Source organism: Narcine bancroftii, chromosome 1 (assembly GCF_036971445.1).
Source record: "Narcine bancroftii isolate sNarBan1 chromosome 1, sNarBan1.hap1, whole genome shotgun sequence".
NCBI lineage: Eukaryota > Metazoa > Chordata > Chondrichthyes > Torpediniformes > Narcinidae > Narcine > Narcine bancroftii.
The window spans coordinates 352354888-352380555 of record NC_091469.1 but is presented as its reverse complement, the minus strand read 5'-3'; the positions used below and the strand labels follow the sequence as shown (position 1 = coordinate 352380555).

At 41.7% G+C, this 25668-nt stretch overlaps 1 protein-coding gene across 9 annotated transcripts in view; it reads right to left on the bottom strand.

The window, feature by feature from the left end:
- Nucleotides 1–25668, bottom strand: part of relch (RAB11 binding and LisH domain, coiled-coil and HEAT repeat containing) — a 152519-nt gene that overhangs the window by 29127 nt on the left and 97724 nt on the right. For all 9 annotated transcript variants that reach the window (XR_011348689.1, XM_069910854.1, XM_069910864.1 and 6 more), the window contains 4 exons: nt 24839–24986; nt 23963–24119; nt 23402–23525; nt 1140–1188 (listed from right to left, as the gene is read on the bottom strand). Coding sequence is in view for 8 of the 9 variants with exons in the window: in XM_069910854.1 (XP_069766955.1) it covers nt 1140–1188; nt 23402–23525; nt 23963–24119; nt 24839–24986 (478 nt within the window). In the remaining variant the exon portion in view is untranslated. The remainder of the gene's footprint in view (nt 1–1139; nt 1189–23401; nt 23526–23962; nt 24120–24838; nt 24987–25668) is intronic.

The window sequence follows — 25668 nt, the reverse complement described above, 5'->3', positions numbered from 1 at the left end:
GTGTGGAGAGCTGTCAGGGGTTACAGCAGGACATTAATAGGATGCAAAACTGGGCTGAGAAGAGGCAGATGGAGTTCAACTCAGGTAAGTGTGAAGTCGTTCATTTTGGTAAGTCAAATATGATGGCAGAATATAGTATTAATGGCAAGTTTATTGGCCGTGTGGAGGATCAGAAGGATCTTGGGGTCAGAGTCCAAATGACGCTCAAAGCAGCTGTGCAGGTTGATTCTGTGGTTAAGAAGGCATATGATATATTGGTCTTCATTAATCATGGAATTGAATTTAGGACCTTGGAGTTTTGTGCTCGGTTCTGGTCGCCTCACTACCAGATGGATGTGGAGCCATAGAAAGGGAGCAAAGGAGAATTATTAGGATGTTATCTGGATCAGGGAGCATGCCTTATGAAAACAGGTTGAGTGAACTCAGCCTTTTCTCCTTGGAGTGACAGAGGATAAGAGGTGACGATAGAGGTGAGAAGCATTGATTGTGTGGACAGTCAGAGGCTTTTCCCCAGAACTGAAATGGTTGTCACAAGAGGACATGGGTTTAAGGTGCTGGGGAATAGGTACAGAGGAGATGTCTGGGGTGTTTTTTTTTTAATATATAAATGTAGAGAGTGCTGGGTGCGTGGAATTGGCTTCTGGCAACAGTCGTTGAGGCAGATACGTTAGGATCTTTTAAGAGATCTTTGGATAGGTACATGGAAGTTAGAAAAAAAGAAGGCTGTGGGTAAGCCTAGTAATTTCTAGGGTAGGGACATGTTCAGCACAACTTTGTGGGCTGAAGGGCCTGTATTGTGCTGTAGGTTTTCTATGTTTATCAGCTGCTTCTCAATGACAGATGAAGAGCATGGATGCCAAGACCAAGTAGACCAACCGACCAACCACGAAAGCACCAATAAAACCAGGTTTCTGGTAACCAAACATGATCATAACTTGATAACACAAATACAATCTCCCCAAAGAAAAAAGAAAATTATAAAATAATTAATTAGGTTAACAAAATAAAGCCAGATTGTACTGAGCTAACTTGTTTTTATAGTATCTAATATTATTGGATTTCATTGTCCAGAAATGTAAAGTTACATTTTTCAGTGAATATCTAGCAATGGAAAACTGAATGCTACAAATGTAGCTTACCGACCGCTTCTTCGGATAGCCTCAGTATTTCTTGAAACTGTGGTTTTACCTAAGGATATAAAAATTACTACATTAGATTGCAGGAAAGGCAGTAAATTGTCGAATCACACCAAATTTCTTCTCAAATGTTGGCCTTCACATTCAAAACCAAAATATTGAAAATAAAATATTTAAATACCAACCCTCAAAATGAATATGCAAAACACAATTTTCAAGCATTTGTTTTAAAAATAAAATTGAAAAAGTCTAAGTAGAAGCTCAACTTGACTTGTTTATATATAAATAAAAATCAAATCTAGATTTTGCATATCTGATCATACATGGTATCTGTTATCAAAAGTGTAATGAGTTGCTTCTGGTTTTATTCCTTGTTCTTAATTTCAAAACGGAGTAATTTTATAGATTCCAATTACTTCAGCAATTTATCAGATTTTTCAGCATGTAATTAAATAAACTGATTCTTTATGGACGAGGGATTTTTCAGTCAATGAGTAGAGGGGATCTGGACTAGTCAAAAGAATAACAGAGAAACATCATGTCATATATAAAAAGGAATTGTTATGGCTATGGGCCAGGAACAGGGAAATGAGTTTAATTTGTCCAGTTACGGTCAGTCTGGACACAATGAATCTTAATCCTAATGGCACCCGCTGAGCTGTTAAATTTCAATAAATGTAGGTGACAAATAATAAAATCAAAACCAGACAGTGGAGAGATTCAATAACTATTAAAAATCATGAAAGACCCAAGTAAAGTGAACAAAGGAAATCTGCTTTCATTAGTAAAAGAATCAAGAATTTGTTAGTCAGCCACTTTTTTTGTTGGGGACTCCAACCTCAAAGAACAACAAATTTTAATACTGAGAAGATCAAAGATAACAGCAGGTGTTTCAATAATTTCAATGATATAATTTACTTCGATATTTTAGTCTGATAAATGGTTCATTTGAATTACACTCAGACAATGGAAGTACTGTTACGAGCCCAGAGGACCCCAAAACCCAGCAGCAATTGATATTCACCAAGACAAATGGTTACTTAAACAAAAGTTGCTTTTAATTATCTTTAAACATGAAAACAGAATCACACTTTAACTTAACTAACCTAACTTAATCCCCTTCTAATCCTAAGTGCACGTGTATGTAATGTATGTGTGTGTTCAGAAAAGTTCTTAGGTTCACAGACCAATCTCACTTTTCACACCTCCAAGTTCACTGGTTGCAGGCAATTCTTATACTGTGCACAGAATGTAACATTTATAAAGTTCACCAGGCTTTGGTGCTTGAAAGGTAAATGGTTACTGCTTAGGAAGGCTCTTGTCGGTTTTCAGAGAGAGATTGGTTTTTCCTTTTTAATTAGCCACTTCAGTGTCTTGCTGACAAAACTTGCCCCTTCAGGGTTCTCCAGATGATAACCTCTTTCTTTCAGGTCACCCGAGTTCATTTTTGTTTCTCTTATTCCAAATGAAACATTAGAAAGCCAGTTGCATGAACCACAAGGGCTTTGACCAGGCGATCTTCCAAATGGGCTTTCCATAAGCTTGCTAGCTTGTCCTGTTCCAGTCCCAGCTGCTTCTGCTGGCTGTAACTCTGTACAAGTGATCTGTGTGTGTGTCTCTCTCTCGATCTCTGAGAGAAAGCCTGCTTGACTCTCTCTGCTTGCAAAACCACATGATCCTCTTAAAACAACAAGTTCTCTTCCAGATAATCTGTGGCTCTAACAAGATCTTTCATCTGGTGCCTTTTGCAAACAACAATCCATTAGTGAAGTCTCTTGAGCACTCTTCAAAACTCTTGCAAAAGCTGTGGAGCCAATATGTCTAGCATGTGACAGAGCTCCAGTATTTTAAATAAGATCTGTTTTAAAATGTTTGTATGTAACCTACTCTAATAAACCTTTCCCAATATATCTCCCAAAAACACATCTATATACTTTGTCATAGTACCTAGTAATGAACAAAATACTTCTGAATTTCAAACACAGACAGATAAAGATACCTCAATTACTTTTATTTTTAATATTTTTTTATTTTTCACCCTGTGAACCATATCAACCAAAATACATACAAACATTTCCTTCTTAAATATACACAGTGGCATTTTCTCCCCTTTCCCCTCCCTTACGTTCCCTCCCCTCTTCCCATCCCCCTCCAAAACCAATAAACATTCAACATATACAATTCAATAAAACCATTAAACAATGTCATCACATAATGAAAAATAAACAAGAAAAATGTATCATCTACTTTTACACACTGGATCAAGTCATTTTGTCTTCTTTATCATTTTAGGGGGTGGAGGTCCGAGGCAAGCCCTCTCTGTTACGTTCCACGTAAGGTTCCCAAATTTGTTCAAATATTATTTTTTTAAAATTATATGTTATTTTTTTCCAATGGAATACATTTATTCATTTCCATGTACCATTGTTGTATTCTCAGGCTCTGTTCCAATTTCCAAGTTGACATTATACATTTTTTTGCTATAGCTAAGGTTATCATAATAAATCTTTTTTGCGCTTCATCCAGTTTGAGGCCTAATTCCTTACATCTTATATTAGTCTTTTTCACTTTCTCACATGCCCAAATTGCATGTACTGTTGTTCCCATTTTCTTACAACAAAAACATCTATCTGATAATGTTGGATCCCATTTTAAAAAAAACTTTTGGGGCGTGATATATAACCTGTGTAACCTTGTGTTTATTATATTCTTCATAGTTCCAGAACATAACTTTTCCCATGTTTCATTTTTTATCTTTATGCTTAAATCCTTTTGTTTGGGTTTAAAGCTTATTTCATCATTTTCCTTCTCTTGCAGCTTGATGTACATGTTTGTTATAAATCTTTTAATTATCATTGTGTCTGTAATCATATATTCAAAGCTTTCAGTTGATAATATGCAAACATTGTACCATGAGTTATTCCATATTTGTACTTCAAATGTTCAAATGTTAATAAATTATTTCCCAAAAAACAATTTTCTATTCTTTTGATTTCTTTTCTCTTCCATTCTCTAAAGGAAAGGTTATCTATTGTAAAGGGGATTAGCGGATTTTGCGTCAATAGTAATTTGGGTATTTGGTAATTCATTTTTTTCCTTTTATGTGGATCTTCTTCCATGTATTAAGTAAATGATGCAGTACTGGTGAGTTTTTATATTGCACCAGCTTTTCATCCCACTTATAAAGTATATGTTCCGGTACCTTCTCCCCTATTGTATCTAGTTCTATCTTAGTCCAGTCTGGTTTTTCCCTTGTCTGGTAAAAATCTGATGAATACCTTAATTATACTGCTCTATAATAATATTTAAAGTTTGGTAACTGCAAACCACCTTGGTTGTACATCTCTGTTAATTTATCTAACGTTATCCTTGGTTTCCCCCTTTCCATAAAAAATTCCTTATTATTCTCTTTAGTTCATGAAATAATTTCTCTGTTAAGGAAATTGGTAATGACTGAAACAAATATTGTATCCTTGGGAAGACATTAATTTTAATGCAATTTACCCTCCCTATCAATGTTAGCGGTAATTCTTTCCACTGTTCTCAGTCTTCCTGCAATTTCTTTAATAGTGGTTGATAATTTAATGTGTACAAGTGGCTTAAATTTTTATCTAACCTAATACCTAGATATCGGATTGCTTGTGTTTGCCATTTAAATGGTGATTCTTTTTTAAATTCTGTATAATCCACATTACTCATTGGCATCACTTCACTTTTATTTGCATTGATCTTGTACCACGATATTTCTCCATGCTCCTTCAATTTCTTATGTAGTTCTTTTATTGATGTTTCTGGTTCTGTTAAGTATACTATGATGCCATCTGCAAATAAACTGATTTTACACACTTTCTCCTTTATTTTTATCCCTTTTATTTTATTTTCTGTTCTTATCAGTTCTACCAATGATTCTATTGCTAAAGCTAACAATGAAGGAGATAATGGATATCCCTGTCTAGTTGACCTACTTAATTTAAATTGGTTCGATACATATCCATTTACTGTTACTTTCGCAAATGGTTCATTACATAATGCTTTAATCCAATTAATATATTTTTCTGGTAGATTGAATCTCTGTAATACTTTGAATAAATAATTCCATTCTACCCTGTCAAAGGCTTTTTCCAATTCTAAAGCAACAGCCACTGTTGGCATCTTATTTCCTTGAACTGCGTGAATTAAATGAATAAATTTACAGACATTATCTGCTGTTCGTCTTTTTTTAATATATCCAGTTTGATCTTGTTTTACTATTTTGGTACACAGTCGGCCAATCCGTTTGCTAATAATTTTGCTATTATCTTATAATCTGAATTAAGTAGAGATATTGATCTATATGATGCTGGTGTTAATGGATCCTTCCCTGTCTTTGGTATTACTGTAATTATTGCTGTCTTATATGAATCTGGCAAGTTTTGTGTTTCTTCTATCTGGTTCATTATTTCAAGGAGAGGAGAAATTAATAACCCTTTAAATGTTTTAGAGAATTCTATTGGGAATTCATCCTCTCCAGTTCGGCAGCTTTTTTAATATATCCTGCATTTCCTCTATTTCAAATGGTTTTATTAGTTTGTTTTGTTCCTCTTGCAATTTTGGCAATTCAATTTTAGCTAAAAACTTTTCTATTTTATCATCTTGCCCCTCGTTCTCAGTTTGGTATAATTGTTCATAAAATTCCTTAAAGTTCTCATTAATCTCCATTGGATTATATGTAATTTGTTTGTCCTTTTTCCTTGATGACAATACAGTTCTTTTAGCTTGTTCTGTTTTAAGTTGCCAGGCTAATATTTTGTGTTTTTCCTCCTAGCTCAGAATACTTTTGCTTTATTTTCATTATGTTCTTCTCCACCTTATACGTTTGTAATGTTTCGTATTTTATTTTTTTTCCGCCAATTCTCTCCTTTTCGTTACAACATCCCTTGTTGCTAGTTCCTATCTCCCTTTCCAACTGTTCTATTTCCCGTTTGTAGTCCTTTTTCATCTTAGTTACATAACTTATTAAGCTTTCATTGCATCCCATAATATAAATTTGTCTTTCACTGATTCTGTATTTATTTCAAAGTACATTTTAATTTGGCATTCCATAAACTCTCTAAATTCCTGTCTTTTAAGTAGCATGGAGTTTAACCTCCATCTATATGTTCTTGGTGCGATGTCCTCCAGTTCTATTGCGAATAACAGGGGTGAGTGATCAGATAGAAATCTAGCTTTATATTCAGTTTTCCTCACTCTCCCTTGAATATGGGCAGTCAACAAAAACATATCAATCCTTGAGCATGTTTTATGCCTACTCAAATAATATGAGTATTCCTTCTCCCTTGGGTGCTGCCTCCTCCATATATCCATAAGTTTCATTTCCTGCATTAATTTAATCATAAATTTGGCCACTTTATTCTTTTTGCTAGTCTTTTGTCCAGTTTTATTCAACGTTGGATCCACATTAAGGTTAAAATCCCCTCCTATCAATATATTCCCTGTGTATCTACAATCTTCAAAAAAATATCTTGCATAAACTTTTGATCCTCTTCATTAGGTGCATATATATTGAGCAAATTCCAAAATTCTGAATATATCTGACACTTTATCATTACATACCTCCCTGCTGGATCTATTATTTCCTCCTCTATTTTGAATGGTACATTTTTATTAATTAATGTAGCTACACCTCTAGCTTTTGAATTATATGCTGCCGCCGCTACGTGCCCTACCCAGTCTCTCTTTAATTTATTATGTTCCACTTCAGTTAGATGCGTTTCCTGCACAAATGCTATGTCTATTTTTTTTCAGTGTATTTAATAGCCTCTTCTGTTTAATTTGGTTATGTATTCCAAGTATATTTAGTCATATAATTCAACATGGTCATCTCATACCCTGTTCACACCTCATTTCCGCTTCCTCACCACCACCATCCCCCTTTTCCCCATTTTCATCTGTTTTCCCTTTTTAAACTCAATGTATGACAACACATCTAAAACATAAAATACTTCAACAACTCCCACATCCAATATTCCCTTAGCCCCAAATGTCCCCCCCCCCCTCTCGGAGTTGCCCCTTATCCCTTGCCAGGCAACCAGAACTCCCCTCTCCATTTGGATTGTGAACCCGCTCGCAAGCGTCAACTGATTTTGCAGTGACAGTTATTCTCTCCCACCCAACCCCCCCACAGAAAAGACTTTTATCTTCACATATAACAAAGCTCACTCTCTTCCCCCCCCTTACTTCCTTTCTTCCCTTCTCTTTCCCTTCTTTAATTCTTACATATATATTATTTTTACATCTTTATATGATTTTATCACCGTTCTTGTGACATCTCTTCATCTCTCTTTCTGTCCTGCAGGCATTCTGCAAAGTCTCATGCTTCCTCCAGATCTGAGAACAGTCTGTTTTGCTCCTCAGGGATAAATATTTTAAGCACAGCTAGATGTCTTAACATAAATTTATAACCTTTTTTCCATAGGATCGATTTTGCTGTATTAAACTCCTTCCTCTTCTTTCAGAGTTCAAAACATATCTGGGTAAAAAAATATTTTTTGACCCTTGTATTCCAATGTTTTATTGTCTTCTCTAATTTTATTCCTTCCCTACTCCAGTATATTTTCTCTTGTTGTATATCTCAAAAATTTTTTCTAAAATGGATCTTGGTTTTTGATGTGTCTGTGGTTTTGGAGCTAGTGTTCTGTGTGCCCTTTCTATTTCCATTCCTTCCTGTATTTCTGTCATTCCCAGGACCTTTGGGATCCATTCTTTTATAAATTCCTTCATATTTGTGCCTTCTTCATCTTCCTTTAGGCCCACTATTTTTATGTTGTTTCGCCTACTATAATTTTCCAAAATATCAATTTTCTGAGCTAACAAATCTTGTGACTTTTTCTCTGTACTTTTCATTTTTCTTTTCATTTCACTAAATTCTAATGCCAACCATTCTTTGAATGCTCTCATTTGTTTTTGAAAAAAAAACTTTATCTATATTCTGTCCATTTGTTTTACCTTCTATTTCTCTGTGCAGATCTTGGTCTTCTTTCTCTTCTTCTGTGTCTGCACTTGTGTTTGTGTCTTCTTTGTCTCTTCCTTGTATCTGTGTCTCTTCTGACTTTCCTGATGAGTTGTTTATCTCACTTTGCTGGGTTTCTTCTTGCTTGGCTTCTTGCTGTTGGACCTCTTCTTCTGGGCTACTCATCTGTTGGGCTACTCATCTGTTAGGCTCCTGCTCTTCTTTCCTTGCACTCCCTTTTCTGTCGCTTTCCTCTTCTTCCAGCTGAGAGCCCTGGTGTCAGACATCCCTCAGCTGCTCGTGTTGTCTTTGCCCACTCCTCAGCTGAGCCCCCCTCCTGTCGGTGTTCTCCTTCTCTTTAGTAAGCGCACTGCGCATGCACGAGGAGTCGCGCATGCATGGTTGAGCACTTTTGTTTGGCTTAGAGAGCCATTTTTTCAGTCCATCAGTCGGGGAGTCATGACTCTGCAGGGTCGTCAACAACCTCGGAGAACGGGCTCTCTTCTCCATGACGGTTCCCTGTTTCTTCATGCAGGCAAGGCCTTCTCCTTTCTCTTCTGGCGTCTTTTCTTTTTTTCCCGTTGCTTTTATTTTTTCCTTCTTGGGTGCAATTTTCTTTTTCTCTGCAACTTTATCTTTTATTTGTTATGTTTTGTATTTCTTGAACTTTGTATTTTCTTCACTTTATTTCTTCTTTTCTGGAGAGGGCTGGTATTCCCCTACAGACCCCTACTCCATCATGTGACTCCCCCCCAAGATACCTCAATTACTGATAGCAGGCACAAATGGACCATGCTTGAAGTGTTAGTCGACAAAATTAAACTTGGTCTGCAAGCTTTCCTTTTTCTCAGTTATACAGGTGCAAAATAACTTGGATGAAGGTGTTGGAAGCCTGGTTTGAAACGTCAAATGATACAGCCACATTGTGTTATGTCAAGTGCCCCCATTCCCCACTGCAGGCTAGCAGCCTGTGCACTGCGGACAGGACTCTGTGATAAAGTTGTCCTTTTAACTTCAAAATGGATTATTGCTTGAAATATAGATTAGAACAGATTTTTATGAAGACTAATACCTCAGATCCACACAATTCCATAACCTACAACTCCTGAATAATCTCTAACAAAGCCGAACTAAACAATGGAGACGATACTCCAGCTTTGGCTAGTTTTGTTTCTATTACTAAAACTCAGGACTCACTGCATTTTGTTAACCCCTCTCTTAGTTAGTCCTATCACCTGTGCAAATGTCTTAGTGGCTGGGCACTATAGTGTCTTTGGACCTGAAGAATTACTGTGAGAAATGGAGAGAGTAGAATGAGATATTTTAGCTGAAAAGTAGGGAGCAAATTGATAGAGATTATTAGTTCAGATGTAAATGTACTTTTAAAAAGAGCAAAACATGAGAAGTGTTTGGTTGGCCATGGGTTTTAACACTGCACGTTGGTACACTGCCACAGCCACCAAACCTGTTGCTGCATAGCTCTCGGGATTCAAGTTCGATCCTGAATTTGGATGCTGGCTGTGATCAGTTTGCATATTTTCCACATCCCAACAAAGGATTTCTGCATGTGTCCCAGTTTCCTCCCACATCCAGGGACATAGTGGAAGATTAATTAACGTCAGCAAATCGCCTGCAGTGTAGGTGGGTGATTGAATAAGATGAGCTGACAGCAATGTGAGAAAATGGGTTGTAGCAAGATCATTAGACTGATGAGTGTATTCTTAAGTCCACATTGGCTCAATGGGGTGATTTGCCTCATCTACTAATGAAATATGATAAATATAAATAGATTCAATAGGCTTTACTTTGTTGGTTGACACAGATAGACAAATATCTGAGGTATCAGAAAGATTGCTAACACACATATTCTGAGTAATTTCCATGTTCCTGTTAAATTATTTCAAGCTGGATTTGAGTTTTGAGATTGGGAGCAAATGGAGAGAGGAAGGATAAATTATGGGAAATATTACACTGCTGAACATGAACCACTTATAAAACGAAAAACTCAAGTTCTGCAACAACCATTTCAAACTTTATTTTGCAAGTGAATGTTCCATATTGGAAAATAAACTGACAAATAAAATTAAAATCTCTGTGAAGTGAAACATGAAAGTTACTGTGATTGCAGTAAAAAACACAGGAATACTGGAAGAACTTGGAAGGTCTTGCAGCATCCAAAGGAGGTAAATATATATAACCAACATTTTGGACGAAACATCGGTTATACATATTTACCTTGTATGGAAACCCTGAGATCTGCAGAGTTCCTCCAGCATTTCTGTGCTTTTATTAAAACTATGTGGTTGGGCATTCTGTTATCCAGATATTCCAGTAGATCTGTACCAGTTAATTAATTTTAACAAGGATCTCTTTCTGTCTCTATGATGGCACCTTACAGTAGTGACTCTTTGGGTGCAGCTGATGGGAATCGTACCTCCTTTCAGAATTACTCCAGCTTGAACTGACAGCCACAGAAACCAACTTATCAGTAAGTAATAATGTATTTAATACACTGGAAGTCCTAACGATTGTTGGGAACAGCAAACTCCAGGAGAACACAGAGTTTACCATCTTCCTGGCCAACGTATAATTTTTAGAAAATAAACTGGTTGACCTCAAAGTCTGATTACAGCAGCAGAGAGATATCAGGGATTGCTGTGTGATATGCTTCACTGAGTCATGGCTCAATGAGAGCACCCCTGATGGCGCTACAGCTTCAAGGCCTCTGCTTGGAACAGACACCTGCATCAGGTAAAGACAGAGGCAGGGGTGTTTGTGTCATCATCAATTTTATCATCAAGGTGCACAAATAGGATAGTCCTGCTTCTCTGACCTCAAACCTCTGATGATCAAGTGTTGACCTTCTATCTGCAGAGGGAGTTCTCTGCCATCAACTCTGTGATATCCTTCTTTGAGGTCAATGTCAGAACATCATTCAAGAGGCCCTGATGGCATACCTGGCAGGGCACTGAAACTCTATGGCAACTAACTAGCCAGATTGTTCACAAACATTTTTAATCTCTCATTGTTGCAGTCAGAGGGGAATACCAGTGCCCAAGGGCAGAGTGAGCTGCCACAATGAATATTAACCATATAACCATATAACCACTTACAGCACAGAACAGGCCAGTTCGGCCATACTAGCCCATGCCGTAACAAATCCCCACCCTCCTAGTCCCACTGACCAGCACCCGGTCCATACCCCACCAGTCCTCTCCTATCCATGTAACTATCCAGTCTTTCCTTAAATGTAACCAATGATCCCGCCTCGACCATGTCTGTCGGAAGCTCATTCCACATCTGTAGAGCTCGTCGAAAGAATCAAAGACTTGTTGATCCAAACCAAGGCTTTTATTAGCAAAAGACAGGAGCTCTTCACAGGTGGCCGACCAGTCCGGAATGATCCGACCTGGCTAGGGACACAACCCTTTAAGGCCCAGACAGTATGCGTGGCTTAGCTCTCAGCCAATCGCTGTAAGCACAGTCTAGATACTGTAACTATATACACTATATACACTGGTGATAGATCTGTACTATCACATTCACCCCTTCTTGGAGAACTGACCCTGGAGAAAAAAAAACAAAAAGAGGGAGAGAATGAAAGGAAGGGGTAGGTTAAAGACTGTGGCGGTCTGACCATCTGGTGTGACAGCCATGGTGCCGGGATTGGGGTCGCTGGAGTGGTGTCACCAGCGGGCTCGTCGGGTGCGACCGCTCCTTCGCTCAATTCTCCAGTCGTGTTGTTGGCAGGGTGGCCCGGGTCATTGGGGTGCTGTTGGTCCTTCTGTTGCGGCACGGGGCCTGGGAAATGAAGAGTTGGGGAAGGTTGGGTTGGGGGGTTTGCTGGGTCTACCGTGTCCTGAGCTAGTTCCTGCACCGAAACAGTGTCCTCCCGCCCGTCTGGGAACTCAACGTAGGCATAATGTGGGTTCGCGTGGAGTAGAGTCACTTGGTCGACCAAGGGGTCGTTCTTTGAGTGCCGGACGTGGCGTCACAAAAGGACAGGGCCAGGGACGGTGAGCCATGCCGGTACAGTGGTTCCTGATTCGGATTTTCTTTCGTGGGGGGTGGCATTTGTTGCGGTACATAGGAGGGAGCAGATGGAGTGTAAGGCACTAGTGAAAATCTCCTGCCAGTGAGAGGTGGGGAGACCTTTAGACCGGAGAGCCAGTGTAACTGCTCTCCATATGGTGGCATTCTCCCTCTTGACCTGGCTGTTACCGCATGGGTTATAGCTCGTGGTCCTGCTTGAAGCGATACCACACTCCAGAAGGTACTGTTGCAGCTCTGCGCTCATGAATGAGGACCCCCTATCACTGTGGATGGAATTGGGGTACCCAAAAATGGTGAAAATACTGTGAAGGGCCTGTATCACTGAGGTGGCAGTGGTGTCTGGGCAGGGCACAGCGAACGGGAAGCGGAAGTACTCGTCGATGGCCGTAAGGATGTAGTTATTACGGTTGGTCGACAGTAGGGGCCCCTTAAAGTCTACGCTAAGACGCTCGAAGGGGCGGGTGGCTTTGATAACGTGGGAGTTATCCAGACAGAAGAAGTGGGGCTTGCATTCAGCGCACACCGAACAGGCTCGGGTCATGGAGCGGATCTCCTCAACTGTGTAGGGTAGTTGCGCGCCTTCACAAAGTGGGCAAACCTAGTGACCCAGGGATGACAGAGCGCCTCATGGAGTTTCTGTAGTCTGTCCATCTGTATGCTGGCGCACATCCCCCTGGAGAGTGTGTCAGGCGGGTCGTTGAGCTTACCAGGCCGGTGCAGGATGTCATAGTTAAAGGTGGAGAGTTCGATTCTCCATCTGGCGATTTTGTCGTTTTTTATCTTACCACGCTGGGTGTTACTGAACATGAAGGAGACCGCACATTGATCAGTCAACAGTGTAAAGCGCCTCCCAGCGAGGTAATGTCTCCAACAACGCACCGCTTCAACAATGGCCTGGGCCTCCTTCTCAATCGAGGAGTGTCTACTCACTGGACTCTGGAGGGTTCTGGAGAAGAAGGCTACAGGCTGACCAGCCTGATTCAAGGTGGCTCTCAGGGCGAAGTCGGATGCATCGCTCTCGACTTGAAACGGGACAGACTCATCGATCGCGTGCAGCGTCGCAGCGGCGATGTCGGATTTGACAAATTTGGTCTTGATAAGAGGACGCGCCTTGTCGGCGTAGTGTGGAACCCAATGGGCGTAATACGAGAAAATGCCCAGGCAGTGTTTGAGCGCTTTCTGGGTATGGGGGGTGGGGGGGGGAATGTCCATTAGGGGACACATGCGGTCAGGATCTGGCGTGACTATCCCGTTCTCCACCACGCAATCTAGAATCGCAAGTCGTGTGGTCCGGAAGACACACTTGTCCAAATTGTAAGTCAGGTTCAGCCGACGGGCAGTTTGAAGAAATTTGTCTAGGTTGGCGTCGTGGTCCTGCGTGTCGTGGCCGCAGATGGTGATATTGTCCAGATACGGGAAGGTAGCGGTTAGCCCGTTCTGGTCCACCATCCGGTCCATTTCCCGCTGGAAGACCGCGACACTATTCGTGACCCCGAATGGTACCCTGAGAAATTGATACAGCCGCCCATTCACTTCGAAGGCCGTGAATGGTTGGTCCTCACAGCGGATCGGGAGCTGGTGGTAGGCCGAACGTAGGTCAATGGTGGAGAATATGGGGTATTGAGCGATCTGGTTCACCACATCCGTGATGCGTGGCAGGGGTTACGCATCCAGGAGCGTGAAGTGGTTAATGGTCTGGCTATAGTCGACCACCATCCGTCGCTTTTCCCCCGTTCTTGATAACCACCACCTGGGCTCTCCAGGGACTTGAACTGGGTTTGATGATGCCCTCATCCAGCAATCTACGCACCTCACTCCTAATGAATTGCCTATTTTCGTAACTATATTGCCGACTTTTGGTGGCCACAGGCTTCCAGCCAGGGGTGAGGTTTGCGAAGAGTGCTGGCGGGGCAATCCGGAGTGTGGAAAGGCCGCAGGATTGGACCCGGGGCACGGGGGTGGGTTGCTCTGGTGCTTCGGGGGTAGGGCGATGGCAGAACGAGAGGGGGGCGTGGGGTCCCCCAAAGTGTAGGGACACCGTTCGGAACTGACACTGAAAGTCTAATCCCAACAACACTGGGGCGCACAATTGGGGAAGGACGAATAATTTGAAGTGGGTGACCGTTACGCCCTGTACTTCCAGCGTGGCGATGCAATATCCCTTTATCCCGGTCGAGTGCGACCTCATCGCTAATGAGATCCTCTGGGTAGTGGGGATAATGTCAAGTCCCCAACGGAGGGCCAGATCTGGCTGGATAAAACTGTCAGTTGACCCAGAGTCAAATAAACAATTGGTGTAGTGTCCATGCACTTTAATCAGTTCCATTGCTCTGGTGAGGGGATGAGAGTATTGCTGGTTTAATGTTATTGAAGCAGCCACTGATTCAGTTGACAGGGGAGTCCGCGTGATGACGTCACGCAACGGGATGACGTCACGCAACGGGATGACGTAATAGACGTAGTCAACGCTGGAGGAGCAGGTTGGAGGACCTCCCGGAAGTGCTGTTGTGGCGGCGTCGGCGGATGAAAGGAAAGTAGTGGGGCTTGTAGTCGTTCGCGGTTGGCGGTGGGTAGGTCGTCGGTTGCGGCGGTTGGGCCCCGGCTGTCGTCAGCGATGGACGCTAGGGTGAGTACCTGGTTGGCCGCGGCGGGTCCCCAGTCGGTCGTGGTGGCCACATCGGCGGCGGCGTAGGCAGCGGCAGACGGGGAGCAGGCAGCAGCACCGTCGGCCGCGGGGGCGGCTGTGGCGGCGGCAGCAGCAGCGGTTGCCACAGTCAGGACCGAGGCCGGGTCGAGTGTTCCGCACGAGGGCGAGAGGCGGGCCAACACCATGGTTGCGAGGGTGGGCTGCCCCTTCCGGGTTCGGCGTCTCCATGACGTCAGGCGTTGCTGTGCAGGGGAGCCCTTGCTCTCATTGGACGAGAGCTCTGGGGAAGAAGTGTTTGAATGGGATAGCGGCGATTGGGCTTCACACGAGGCACTGTGTTTGCCAGTAGCCATTTTAGACCTAGAGACTGCAGCAAAGTGGCCATTTTTAAGGCACTTCTGCCACCTGGCTTTTCTTGCTGGGCACTGGGACCTGCTGTGCTTGTCCCTCCTGCAGAAATAACATCTTGGGTTCGCAGGGGGCAGTGTAGCAGCAGCTGAAAGGCTGTCAGTATCTCGGGGGATGGTAGGGTAGAAGGGCACTCTACTCACATCAAAACGAGGGGTCCAGTCCCTAGAGAACTCGTTGGACTTTAAGGCATCCTCCATTGTGATTGCAATCCGGGCCACGTCCTCTAGTTTTTCTACCCCTTGCTCGAGCAAGCGCAGCCTCACTTCGTTCGATCGGAGCCCGGCCACGTAGGCATCCCGGACAAGATCATTTGCGATCTCGGCAGCAGTTTTGTCCACACAGTTACAGTCCTTGCCCAACGCCTTTAATACTTGTAAATATGCCCTGCTGGACTCGCCGGGTTGTTACTTCCTCGACGCAAGCACGAGCCGGGCATGAATTCTGTTCGCCGGTTGATCATACAGTTCTTTCAGTACCTTTATGGCTGCGGTGTAAGTGGTCTCATCCTGGATGTTCTCATAGACTCTCAAGGACACCATAGACAGCAATGCTGTTAGACGCTGGTTATCCTCCTCTACCTGAATGAATCTCAGGAAGTTTTCAAAGTTCAGCAGCCAGAACTTAAAGGCTTTGAAGGCTGTAGCTGACTGTGGGTCGATATCAAGTTTTTCTGGCCGAGTTAAACGCTCCATCCCTTTCAAAAAAAATTCTTTTTGCTAATAAAATTGTAGAGCTCGTCGAAAGAATCAAAGACTTGTTGATCCAAACCAAGGCTTTTATTAGAAAAAGACAGGAGCTTTTCACAGGTGGCCGACCAGTCCGGAATGATCCGACCTGGCTAGGGACACAACCCTTTAAGGCCCAGACAGTAGGCATGGCTTAGCTCTCAGCCAATCGCTGTAAGCACAGTCTAGATACTGTAACTATACACACTATATACATTGGTGATAGATCTGTACTATCACAACATCCCTACCACCCTTTGCTTAAAGAAATTTCCCCTCATGTTCCCCTTATAATTTTCCCCCTTCAATCTTAAACCATGCCCTCTAGTTTGAATCTCCCTCACTCTTAATTGAAAAAGCCTATCCACATTTACTCTGTCTGTCCCATTTAAAATCTTAAACACCTCTATCAAGTCCCCTCTCAATCTTCTACGCTCCAGAGAAAAAAGCCCCAGTCTGCACAACCTTTCCCTGTAACTCAAACCTTGAAATCTTGTCAACATTCTCGTGAACCTTCTCTGCACTCTCTCTGGTCCAGTGAGACTCACATCTACTGTGATGAAATGGTTTGAAAGGTTGGTCATAGCCAGAATTAACATGTACCCAAGTAAAGATCCGGATGCACTTCATTTCACCTTTTGCTACAATCATTCTTCAGCAGATGTAATCTCATCGGCTGTTCACACATCCCTGGATCATCTAAACTGCAACACGTACATCAGGTTGCTTTTCATCGACTACAGCTCAGCTTTCAAAACCATCTTCTCAGTACTGGTTAGCAAGCATCAAAACCTGGGCCTCTGCATCTCCCTCTGCATTGGATCCTTAACTTCCTCATAGGAAGACCACAGTGTGGTTATGAAGGGTCATCTGACCCTTCCAGCAGGAACCTGGTCGAAAGGCACCACTTCTGCTGATCAAAGTCAAGACCACTCTCAGTGAGTACGCATCTTGCCACTGGCCCCTTTGAAAGAATACACTCCTCACCACTGGCTCCCTTAATTACCGCTAAAACACTAAAGTCTGCAGACACAGTGGTGAAGTAAAAAACACAATGCTGGAGAAATTCAGCAGATCAAACAGTGTACTTTATATAGCAAAAATAAAGATGCATAACTAATATTTTGGGCTTCAGTCGTTCATCAAGGTATGACAAAATGTGGTTAGGCAACCAAACAAAATGGTGAGGGGCACAGGCAGGAGGTAATGGGTGGATACGGGAGAGAGGGCTCACCACCAAACATATCTATTGCTGTTGGTTTTTGGGGTCTTCTGGACTCCATAACAAAAAAAGAGAAGGAAAAGAGAGGAAAGGAGCTGTTGAGGTCTGAAATCCAATTCAACACAAAAAAAAGGGCTCAATTATTTTTGTTGAGATCTCATAAAAAAAAAATCTTATTTATTAAATATTCAACCCTACACTTTGTAGGTAAGGTTTCCATACCTGCAAAACGTGTTGTACTTATTCTTAAATTGTAAGTGATTTTCTCCAGGGGAACACAACTATGCATTTCAGTATTCCAATGGGCTAATTCCAAAAGAGAATCAGACTTCCAAGTCACTGCAATACATTTCAAGGCCACCGCCAATGCAATTTTAAGAAACTCTAATTGGTATTTAGACAGCCTCATTTTAGATCTTACATCCACAATATTTTCTAAGAGAAACAATTCTGAACTTAGAGGCAATTATTTTCCAATAATTTGATTTAGTAAAACTCTTAAATTTTCCCAAAAAGGTTTCAATTTGGAATATGACCAGGTAGAATGCAAGAAAGTACCTGTTTCTTCCCCAGATCTAAAACATAGTGGAAAAAAATTGTTTAATTTATGTAATTTTTGCGGGGTAAGATATAGTCGATGTAAAAAAAATTATATTGCACCAGCCTCTATCTTACATTAATTGCATTGGTCATACAATCATGAGAAATTTGACCAGGTCTTATCATCAATACTAATATTCAAGGCTGATTCCCATCTTTATTTTGAGCTCTATAACTCCCATTTAGGAGTACCTGATTGAAGTAAAGAATACATAACTGATGTGAATTTCTTTGTGTTCCCCTTTTGAATTAAAATCTTAATTTCACTGCACTCTGATAACATCATATTCGGTCCTAATTCTTCTGAGAAAAGCTCTTAATTGAAAATAACAGAAGATTGTATATTATAAATATTGCATTTATTTTTTAATTGATCAAATGTCACTAATTGCCCTTGTAATAACAATCTCCTACATATCTGATCCCTTTATGGAACCAGGAAGGTAGAATTAAATTGTTCCTAGTTAAAGGAATTAATCTGTTCTGAAACAAGGGTGAATTTTGGGGTAATTTTTTTCCTCATGCCAATTAGATTATTTATTTTATACCAAATACTCAAAATGTGTTCTATTGCTGGTGCTTCTCTTCCAACAAAAATAAAGTTAACAGCCCATTTCTATAAAAATTCTTCTGGCACTCTTTCCCGGACTTTGTGCAGTTCAGTTTCGACCCATGAAGACTGGTCTCTTCCAGGAATGAGCGTACTTAATGGTCAGTCCCTATGCTCCCATCAATGGTAGTTAGTACTCAGCAATATCAAGTGCCTGGGGGCTCCAAAGAAATCAGGGAGAAACCATTGATGCCTTGCTGCGGGATGCAGTGGTGGGGAGGGGGTGGGGGGGGGGGGAAATCATACAATTTCCAATCTTACCAGAAAATAATCCAGTGTGGCCCGTGAGGAAAAAGAATGGCACATGGAACATGACCAGTCTACCAGTAGTTTAACAAGTATATAACCCCCTACAACAGCAGCCCCTGATATGGTAACTCTAGACAAAATCATAGGGGGACAGGAGGGAAAGCACTGGTATGCCGAAGTGGATCCGGCAAACACTTTCCTCTCATGCCCCTCAGCCCCGAGTTGCAGGACCAACTTGCTTTCACCTGGAAGGGGTGCCAGTACACCTTTTGCCATCTGCCCCAAGGCTACATCCACAGCCCCACAGATTAATAGCTAGGGACTTAGAAAACATTAGACTCAACCTTGTTGTGATCCTTGCTGACTGTATAGATGATGTGCTCCTCCAGGGCCATCTGAGAAGGCAGTGGCTCAACCCCTAGACATATTAATCACCTCCCTGCTGGAATTTAGGGTGGGTCATCAACCCCGACAAAGAACAAGGCCCCAGTCAAACAGTCCTCTTCTTGGGTATCCAGTGGGTCAGAGGGAGATCTCAGCTGTTACAAAGAATAAAATGCTTGGTGCGGCGGACCCCACCACAAAAGGTAGAGACACAACAATTTGTGGGGCTACACGGCTATTATTGGCGTCAGGACATTTGACTATGCTGCTGTGACCCCTGTATAGCATCTCTTGAAAAAAAAGAGCCACATACTAATGGGGACCTGACCAGAAGACAGCATTTGAGACAGCCCAAGAAAGTGGTGGAACAAGCCCTCCTACAAGACCCCAAATAAAGTGGGATGCCTTTTGAGCTGGATGTCTCTGCAACCAACACTGTGACAAATTCTGTGAGGCCACCAAGTCTCCATTGGTTTGTGGATCAGGATCCTCCCCGAGGGCAGCACCTATTACACCCAGTTCAAGAGGCAGCTACTGGTGTGCTATTGCGCGCTTCTTGCTATTGAGCATCAGAGTGCCGCTGAACCAGTCATACTCCGGCCTCACCTCCCCATCATGTGCTGGGTTAAATCTGCAGATGCCACCCACAAGGAGGGCCATGCTCAATAGTCCTCCATTGTTAAATGGAAATGGTACATTGCAGATTGTGCTGAGGCAGGTCAGGAGTGGGTGAGCTGCCTCCACAAAGAGGTCATGTCCTTTCCTGACAGCGATGACCCTGATTCTTCAGTACCTACCATTCACCAGCACCCTATCACTTGAGGCAAGCCATTTTATGGCCCCAGAGGAGCAGGGGCAGGCTTAATTTATTGACAGGTCCTGTCACTGGAAGAGCAGAAAACAGCAATGAAAATTCACAGTGCTCCACCCCGGAAGACTCTCACACAAGAGGGAGTGGGGAGATCCAGCCAGCTCATTGAAATAGCAGCCATGGCTCCAAACCTTAAAAAGACTACTGTGCCTTCCCACATCTGCACCATCATTGGCCGTTGCCAATGGCATGGCAGTCTGGATGACGCAGTGGCATGGTCACCTACTCTGTGGGGAACCTCCACTGGGAATTTATTAGGGTAGGGGAACGTGGTGAAAGCACAACAATGGAAGATCATGGTCCACTTCGAGGACGCCCACACTTCACGGGATATCGAGAAGGCTGCCCAATATTCCGGGAAATAATACACAAGACCAGTGTGCTGGAGATGCTGGGCAACGAAATGGCCATGGCACTGTGACATACAGAAGATACTCTGACTCGAGTGGCTACAGAGCTGACGGCTGTCCAGATGGTGTCCCTACAGAACTGGATAGCCCTGGACTACCTGCTCATGGCCAAGGTGGCACCTGCGCTGTGGTTAGTAAAAAGTGTTGCACCTACACACCTGACGAGTCGATGAACATCATCCACCTGGTTGATCACATTAGAGAGTTGGAGACCAAAGTTCAGAAAGCAAGGTATCTTTAACCCAATGCCTCTTGGGGAGCTGATGGCCATTTGGAGCATCATGGGGAAGTTGGTGGGTCATGATGTTTCACTGGGAAACCACTATCGCTTTCATCGTAGTGGGAACATGTTTAGTGTGCTATGTATGCCAGTTTATCAAATATCCTTCAGGGCTGGATTAGACCTTGGCCTGATTGGCGGAATGTCGTGACTTCCGAGGGTGAAATGTAGTATTGAGGGTCGTGTGACCCTTTTGGCGGAAACCTGATGAAAAGCCACCACATCTGGCAACCAAGGTTAAGACAGCACATTCCTTGCTGTTGAACTCTTGCAAAGAATACACACTTCACCATTGGCTCCTTTAATCACCTTTCTTATTTTGGACTTCACTAACCTGGCCCCACTGGGTTATCAAGTCCAACACGTGGAGCAGCTGGGCCTTTTTTTCTCTGGGAATGAAGCTCCACTCCAGGTTGCAAGTCATGGGCGATGATGGAGAGTTATTGCAAGGTGTGTGTTGGAAAAGGGTTGAGGGCTTATTGTGGTACATGCTTACAATCACTGTTGTGCTTGTGGTACAACAACCATTGCAAATTCTTTCTTTCCTAACTAATCGGGGTGCCGTACCTGGACCAGATTGAGGGGTGGTAGGTACCACTCTTGCATCTTATCACTATATTTTATAGTTTGTGATTACTGCAAGTTGCGTGTGATGAGTGTGTATTGTGTGTGCCATGCATGCGTGCACGGTCCCTGTTGTGACTTTCTCCTGCAGGTAAATAAAAGGTCATTTTTGCAATCAACGTGCTCCTTGTTTCTCGGACCTGCCAAACTTGTTCCTTACATCAAACAGTCAGAACGAATCACTGCTCCACTCTCTCTACACCCTTGACTGTGTGGCTAGGCACAATCCAAATGCCATCTACAAATTTGCTGATGACACGACGGTCATCAGCAGAATCACAGATGGGAATGAGTAAGTGTTCGGGAGTGAGATAGATCAGCTGATTGAGTGGGGTGTCACAACAATAACCCTAGATTTTCTCATGTATTGCAAATTGCAAACGTATAAGAAACTGATTGTGGACTTTAGGAGGGGAAAATCAGAACACAAACCAGTCTTCATCAAGGGGTCAGGAATGGAAAGGGTTAAGAACTTCACATGGAGACCCCAGCTTCAATCCTCAGAGATGTTTACACTCATGAATTTGATGCAATCATGAAGAAGGCTCGCCAGAAACTACACTTCATGAGAAGTTTGAGGAGATTTGGTATGTTCACCAAATTTCTACAGGTGTATTGTAGAGAGCATACTGACTGGTTGCCTCACAGTCTGGTATGGAGGTGCCAATGCACAGGACAGGAAAAGACTACAGTGAGTTGTGAACTTAGCCGGTGCCATCATGGGCATCAGCCTTCATTCTATTAATGACTTCGACAAGAACTGGTGCCTCAAGAAAGCAGCATCCATCTTGAAGGATCCTCACCATCAAGCCATGCCCTCTTCTCACTATTACAACTAACGGTATAAAATCATCTTCTACCCCTCTGCCAGAATGGACAATGACATTAACTCACTTTTCTTTTGCACTAATTTATAGCAATTTTACCCATATAATTCTTCTGCAAAGCAATGAGTTTTGTGACGTATGTTTTTAATGACAATAAATTCTCATTCTAATTTGTAGCTAATCAACAATGCAATTTTTTATAACCTCAGTTGACAGCTTTTCCGTCACACAAACTTCAGATTATAGATACTACTTGAAACCCTTAAATAATGGATAGTGTTCAGAAAAAGAGAGCTTATATTAAAAAAAACAAGGTTCTGCTGCTTGAGGAAGACTCTTGGGAGCAATTTCTCTTGTCTGGCTTTTTCTGTGGCCCTGTAGTGGTCTCAAGAGCGACATTCTGGAGTTTCAACATGAGGTAGGTTTCATTATTGCTCACTATTTTAATTGTTGCCCTTATTTTATAGCCACACTGAAGCAATTTTACCATTGAAATCAATGATAATGAAGCAACTTTCCACCAATTTCCAAACAAGTAATTGAGCTCTGCTGTGCGAATAATTCTGACGCAAAGTCCACAGACTGTACAACAGGCTTTAATCAGCTTAAACTTGTACACACCAAGTCTCAGTACACACCAGGTCTCAGTATACTCCAGGTCTCATTATACTCCAGGTCTCATTATACTCCAGGTCTCAGTATACTCCAAGCTCCATATGCCTGACTGCTCCCAAATGGACCGGCTCGAGTTTTTATACAGGCAGGTAATTAACAGCAGGCAGGTGGGGCCAGCTCCCAGGATGCCTACTTGCAGGTTCAATGGTTGTCTCCTGCAGTAGGCTGGTAGGAGTGCAACTTCCTGGTGTGGAAGTTAATGTAACTCAACGCAATTAGCAGCTAACACATAAACTGAAACAAGATTAAATCAAATGCCTTTTGTTGAGATGCAAAAATATCAAATTGTAGAAATTGTGATTGGATTTGGCTGTTACTACTTAATTTAGAGATACAGTATGGCAACAGGTCCTTCCGGTCTGTGTTCATGCCATCCAAATACACCCTTTAATCAATTAACCTACTAACCCCCATATGTCTTTGGAACTTTGGAAGAAACTCACATGGCCACAGGGAGAATGTTAGTTTGAACAAATGACACAAGATATTCTATTTTAAATTCACAATGAAAAGAGGAAAAAAATCCAAGAAGTGGCAGATCTAGACATTTAGTGGATCACACAATGGAAAGCAGCCAGTATATACCAATGTCAGGACAAAGAAACCAGTTGAGATTGAGCTAACTATAGATCAGACTTCCTCTCTGGATATAAATAAAAGGTTGCAAAAAAATTAATAAATGAACTCACCTTTGTATTTGTAAAAATTTTACCAAATGTCCTACATAGCCTCCAGAAATACCGGGAGAAGTCATGAACACAGGATGTTGAAGTAACATTAATGTTTCCAACAGTTTCTATTAAATGTGGTAATCTGCAAAGAATGGAGAGCCTCTTAATTTAGGATTCATTATTAAATCCCTAATAATTGCCAAATGACTAATGAAATCATTACCAATTATGATTACTCCAACAAAATGTTTCCAACAACTCAGTATTTTTGTGGTTAATAAACTAAGCCAAGCAAATCTTAAATTGAACCTTGAATACTATAATAAGGATGAAAAAGATAACTTTCAGGACATGAAAATTAAACTGAACAATTTCAGATTTCTCGACGTCTTCACTGGTATGCTCAACATTTGACAGTGGGATTTTACTGCAGCTTTAAAATGTGCGTGCTAAATTATTCAGCATGTTGAAAACATCCAACAGAATGTTGAAATCAATTGTGATGCATTAATAGACGGACTAATCACACCAGGCAGATTCTGAAGAAGAATTGTTGTAATTAGAATGAGAGCAACTTACAATTGGTTAACAACCCACAACAAGTTATCCCAGCCAGTGGTGCCCTCGTGTTCCAGTTGATTATCATACAATTGTAGGAGCACTGAAAGTTGTTCTCGACTTCCAATAATTGTTGCCACATCTTGAAGAGGGGAGGCAGGTCGAGGGAATCTGGTTACTAAAAACATTTTTTAATAAATATAAATTCATGGCATAAGTACACAAATACAAAAGGTTACAGTTTAAGTAACAGAAGCATTTTTCATTCCTGTTATACCTTACAAGAGATGAAAATATATTTCTATTTCCTTATTGTTTGATGGGCTTGCTGAAATTAACAAAGTAATTTAATTAGAGAAAGAAGGGCCATTTCAGATTTTGTCTCATTGCCAATCTTCGATCTGTGAAGTGACATTGGGCACAACAGAACACTCAGAAATGATGAGCAATTGATCTGGTCAAAGACCACATTGATTAAACCAGTGGTTCTCAACCTTTTCTCCCCCACTCACATACCACCTTTAGTAATCCCTTACTAACTGCAGAGCATTACTTAAAATGGTATGTGAGTTTAAAAATGGGTTGAGAACCACTGGATTAAAAAACCTAATTTGTAAATGTCAAGCCAAATGCTTTTCAATCTTGTGACCTGTGCTTGCAGAATATCCATTATTGATCATAATGCCATTCTTCAACTCCTGCTCCCATCAATTAAACAACAAATGTAACAAACTGAAAAAGGGAATTGTGTGCACATTTCCAGCACACAACCCTCAATATCTAAAGCAAAATAACCCTCAATATCTAAAATGTTATTATTTGAAAATCTACAAGGCCCTCAATGAAATTACATTTGGATATTATTTTTCTTAAATTACATTAAAATTAGGTCATTACCTTCTATCTGTGGTACTTCTCCTTGAAGTTTTGCCTTGCTTGCAAAAGGAGCATTTTTCAGCACCAGGGCAAATAATGGTGGAATCAGTGACTGCATGGCTGAAAGATGAAGATGCAACTTGTGTTCATCAAGTCCATGCTCTCCATCCTAAATGAGAATGTGCAGGAACAGGAGCGTTAGAACTTTAAAAATTATGCAGAGGGCCAGGTGATCTTCCACTGTTGGTAAATTTAAAAAGTAGCACACATGCAAGACAACAAGTTCACAAAACACAATGTCAAAATTGAAGTAAACAAGAAAGTACTCACAAATATACTGAAGCTTTGGAACAATTTGAATATCAATTAATCCTAAACTAACTATCCAGATACTCAGGTATGCCCACTTTTCACCTGTCTCCATATAATCTTATAACCCTCATATTCAATAAGGCAATGAAATTATCTCAATTTCTGACAATACTAGGTCCTGATTAAAAATGCAACTACAGCAGAACATACAAAAAAAAATTACCAGTCAGCTTTATCTCCTGGTTAGGCTGCTGGAGTCTGATTAGGGGATTGCATTGGCACAGTTTAGGATCATTTTATTGGATGTATATCACACGATTAGTTATTCACTGGTCAGTGGTGATCTGAAGTAGAAGACTTTTTTTAAACCATCTGTCTTCAGTACAAGCACTGGTGAATGATTGCCTACACATAATTTAACATGATCTATTACTTCTGATACTACCCTTGTCTAATAAATCTTACTTCATAAGTTTTAATTTAGAGATTAGTACCTGAAAGGGTGATGAAAGCAGAAATGATATTGGGTACATGCACCT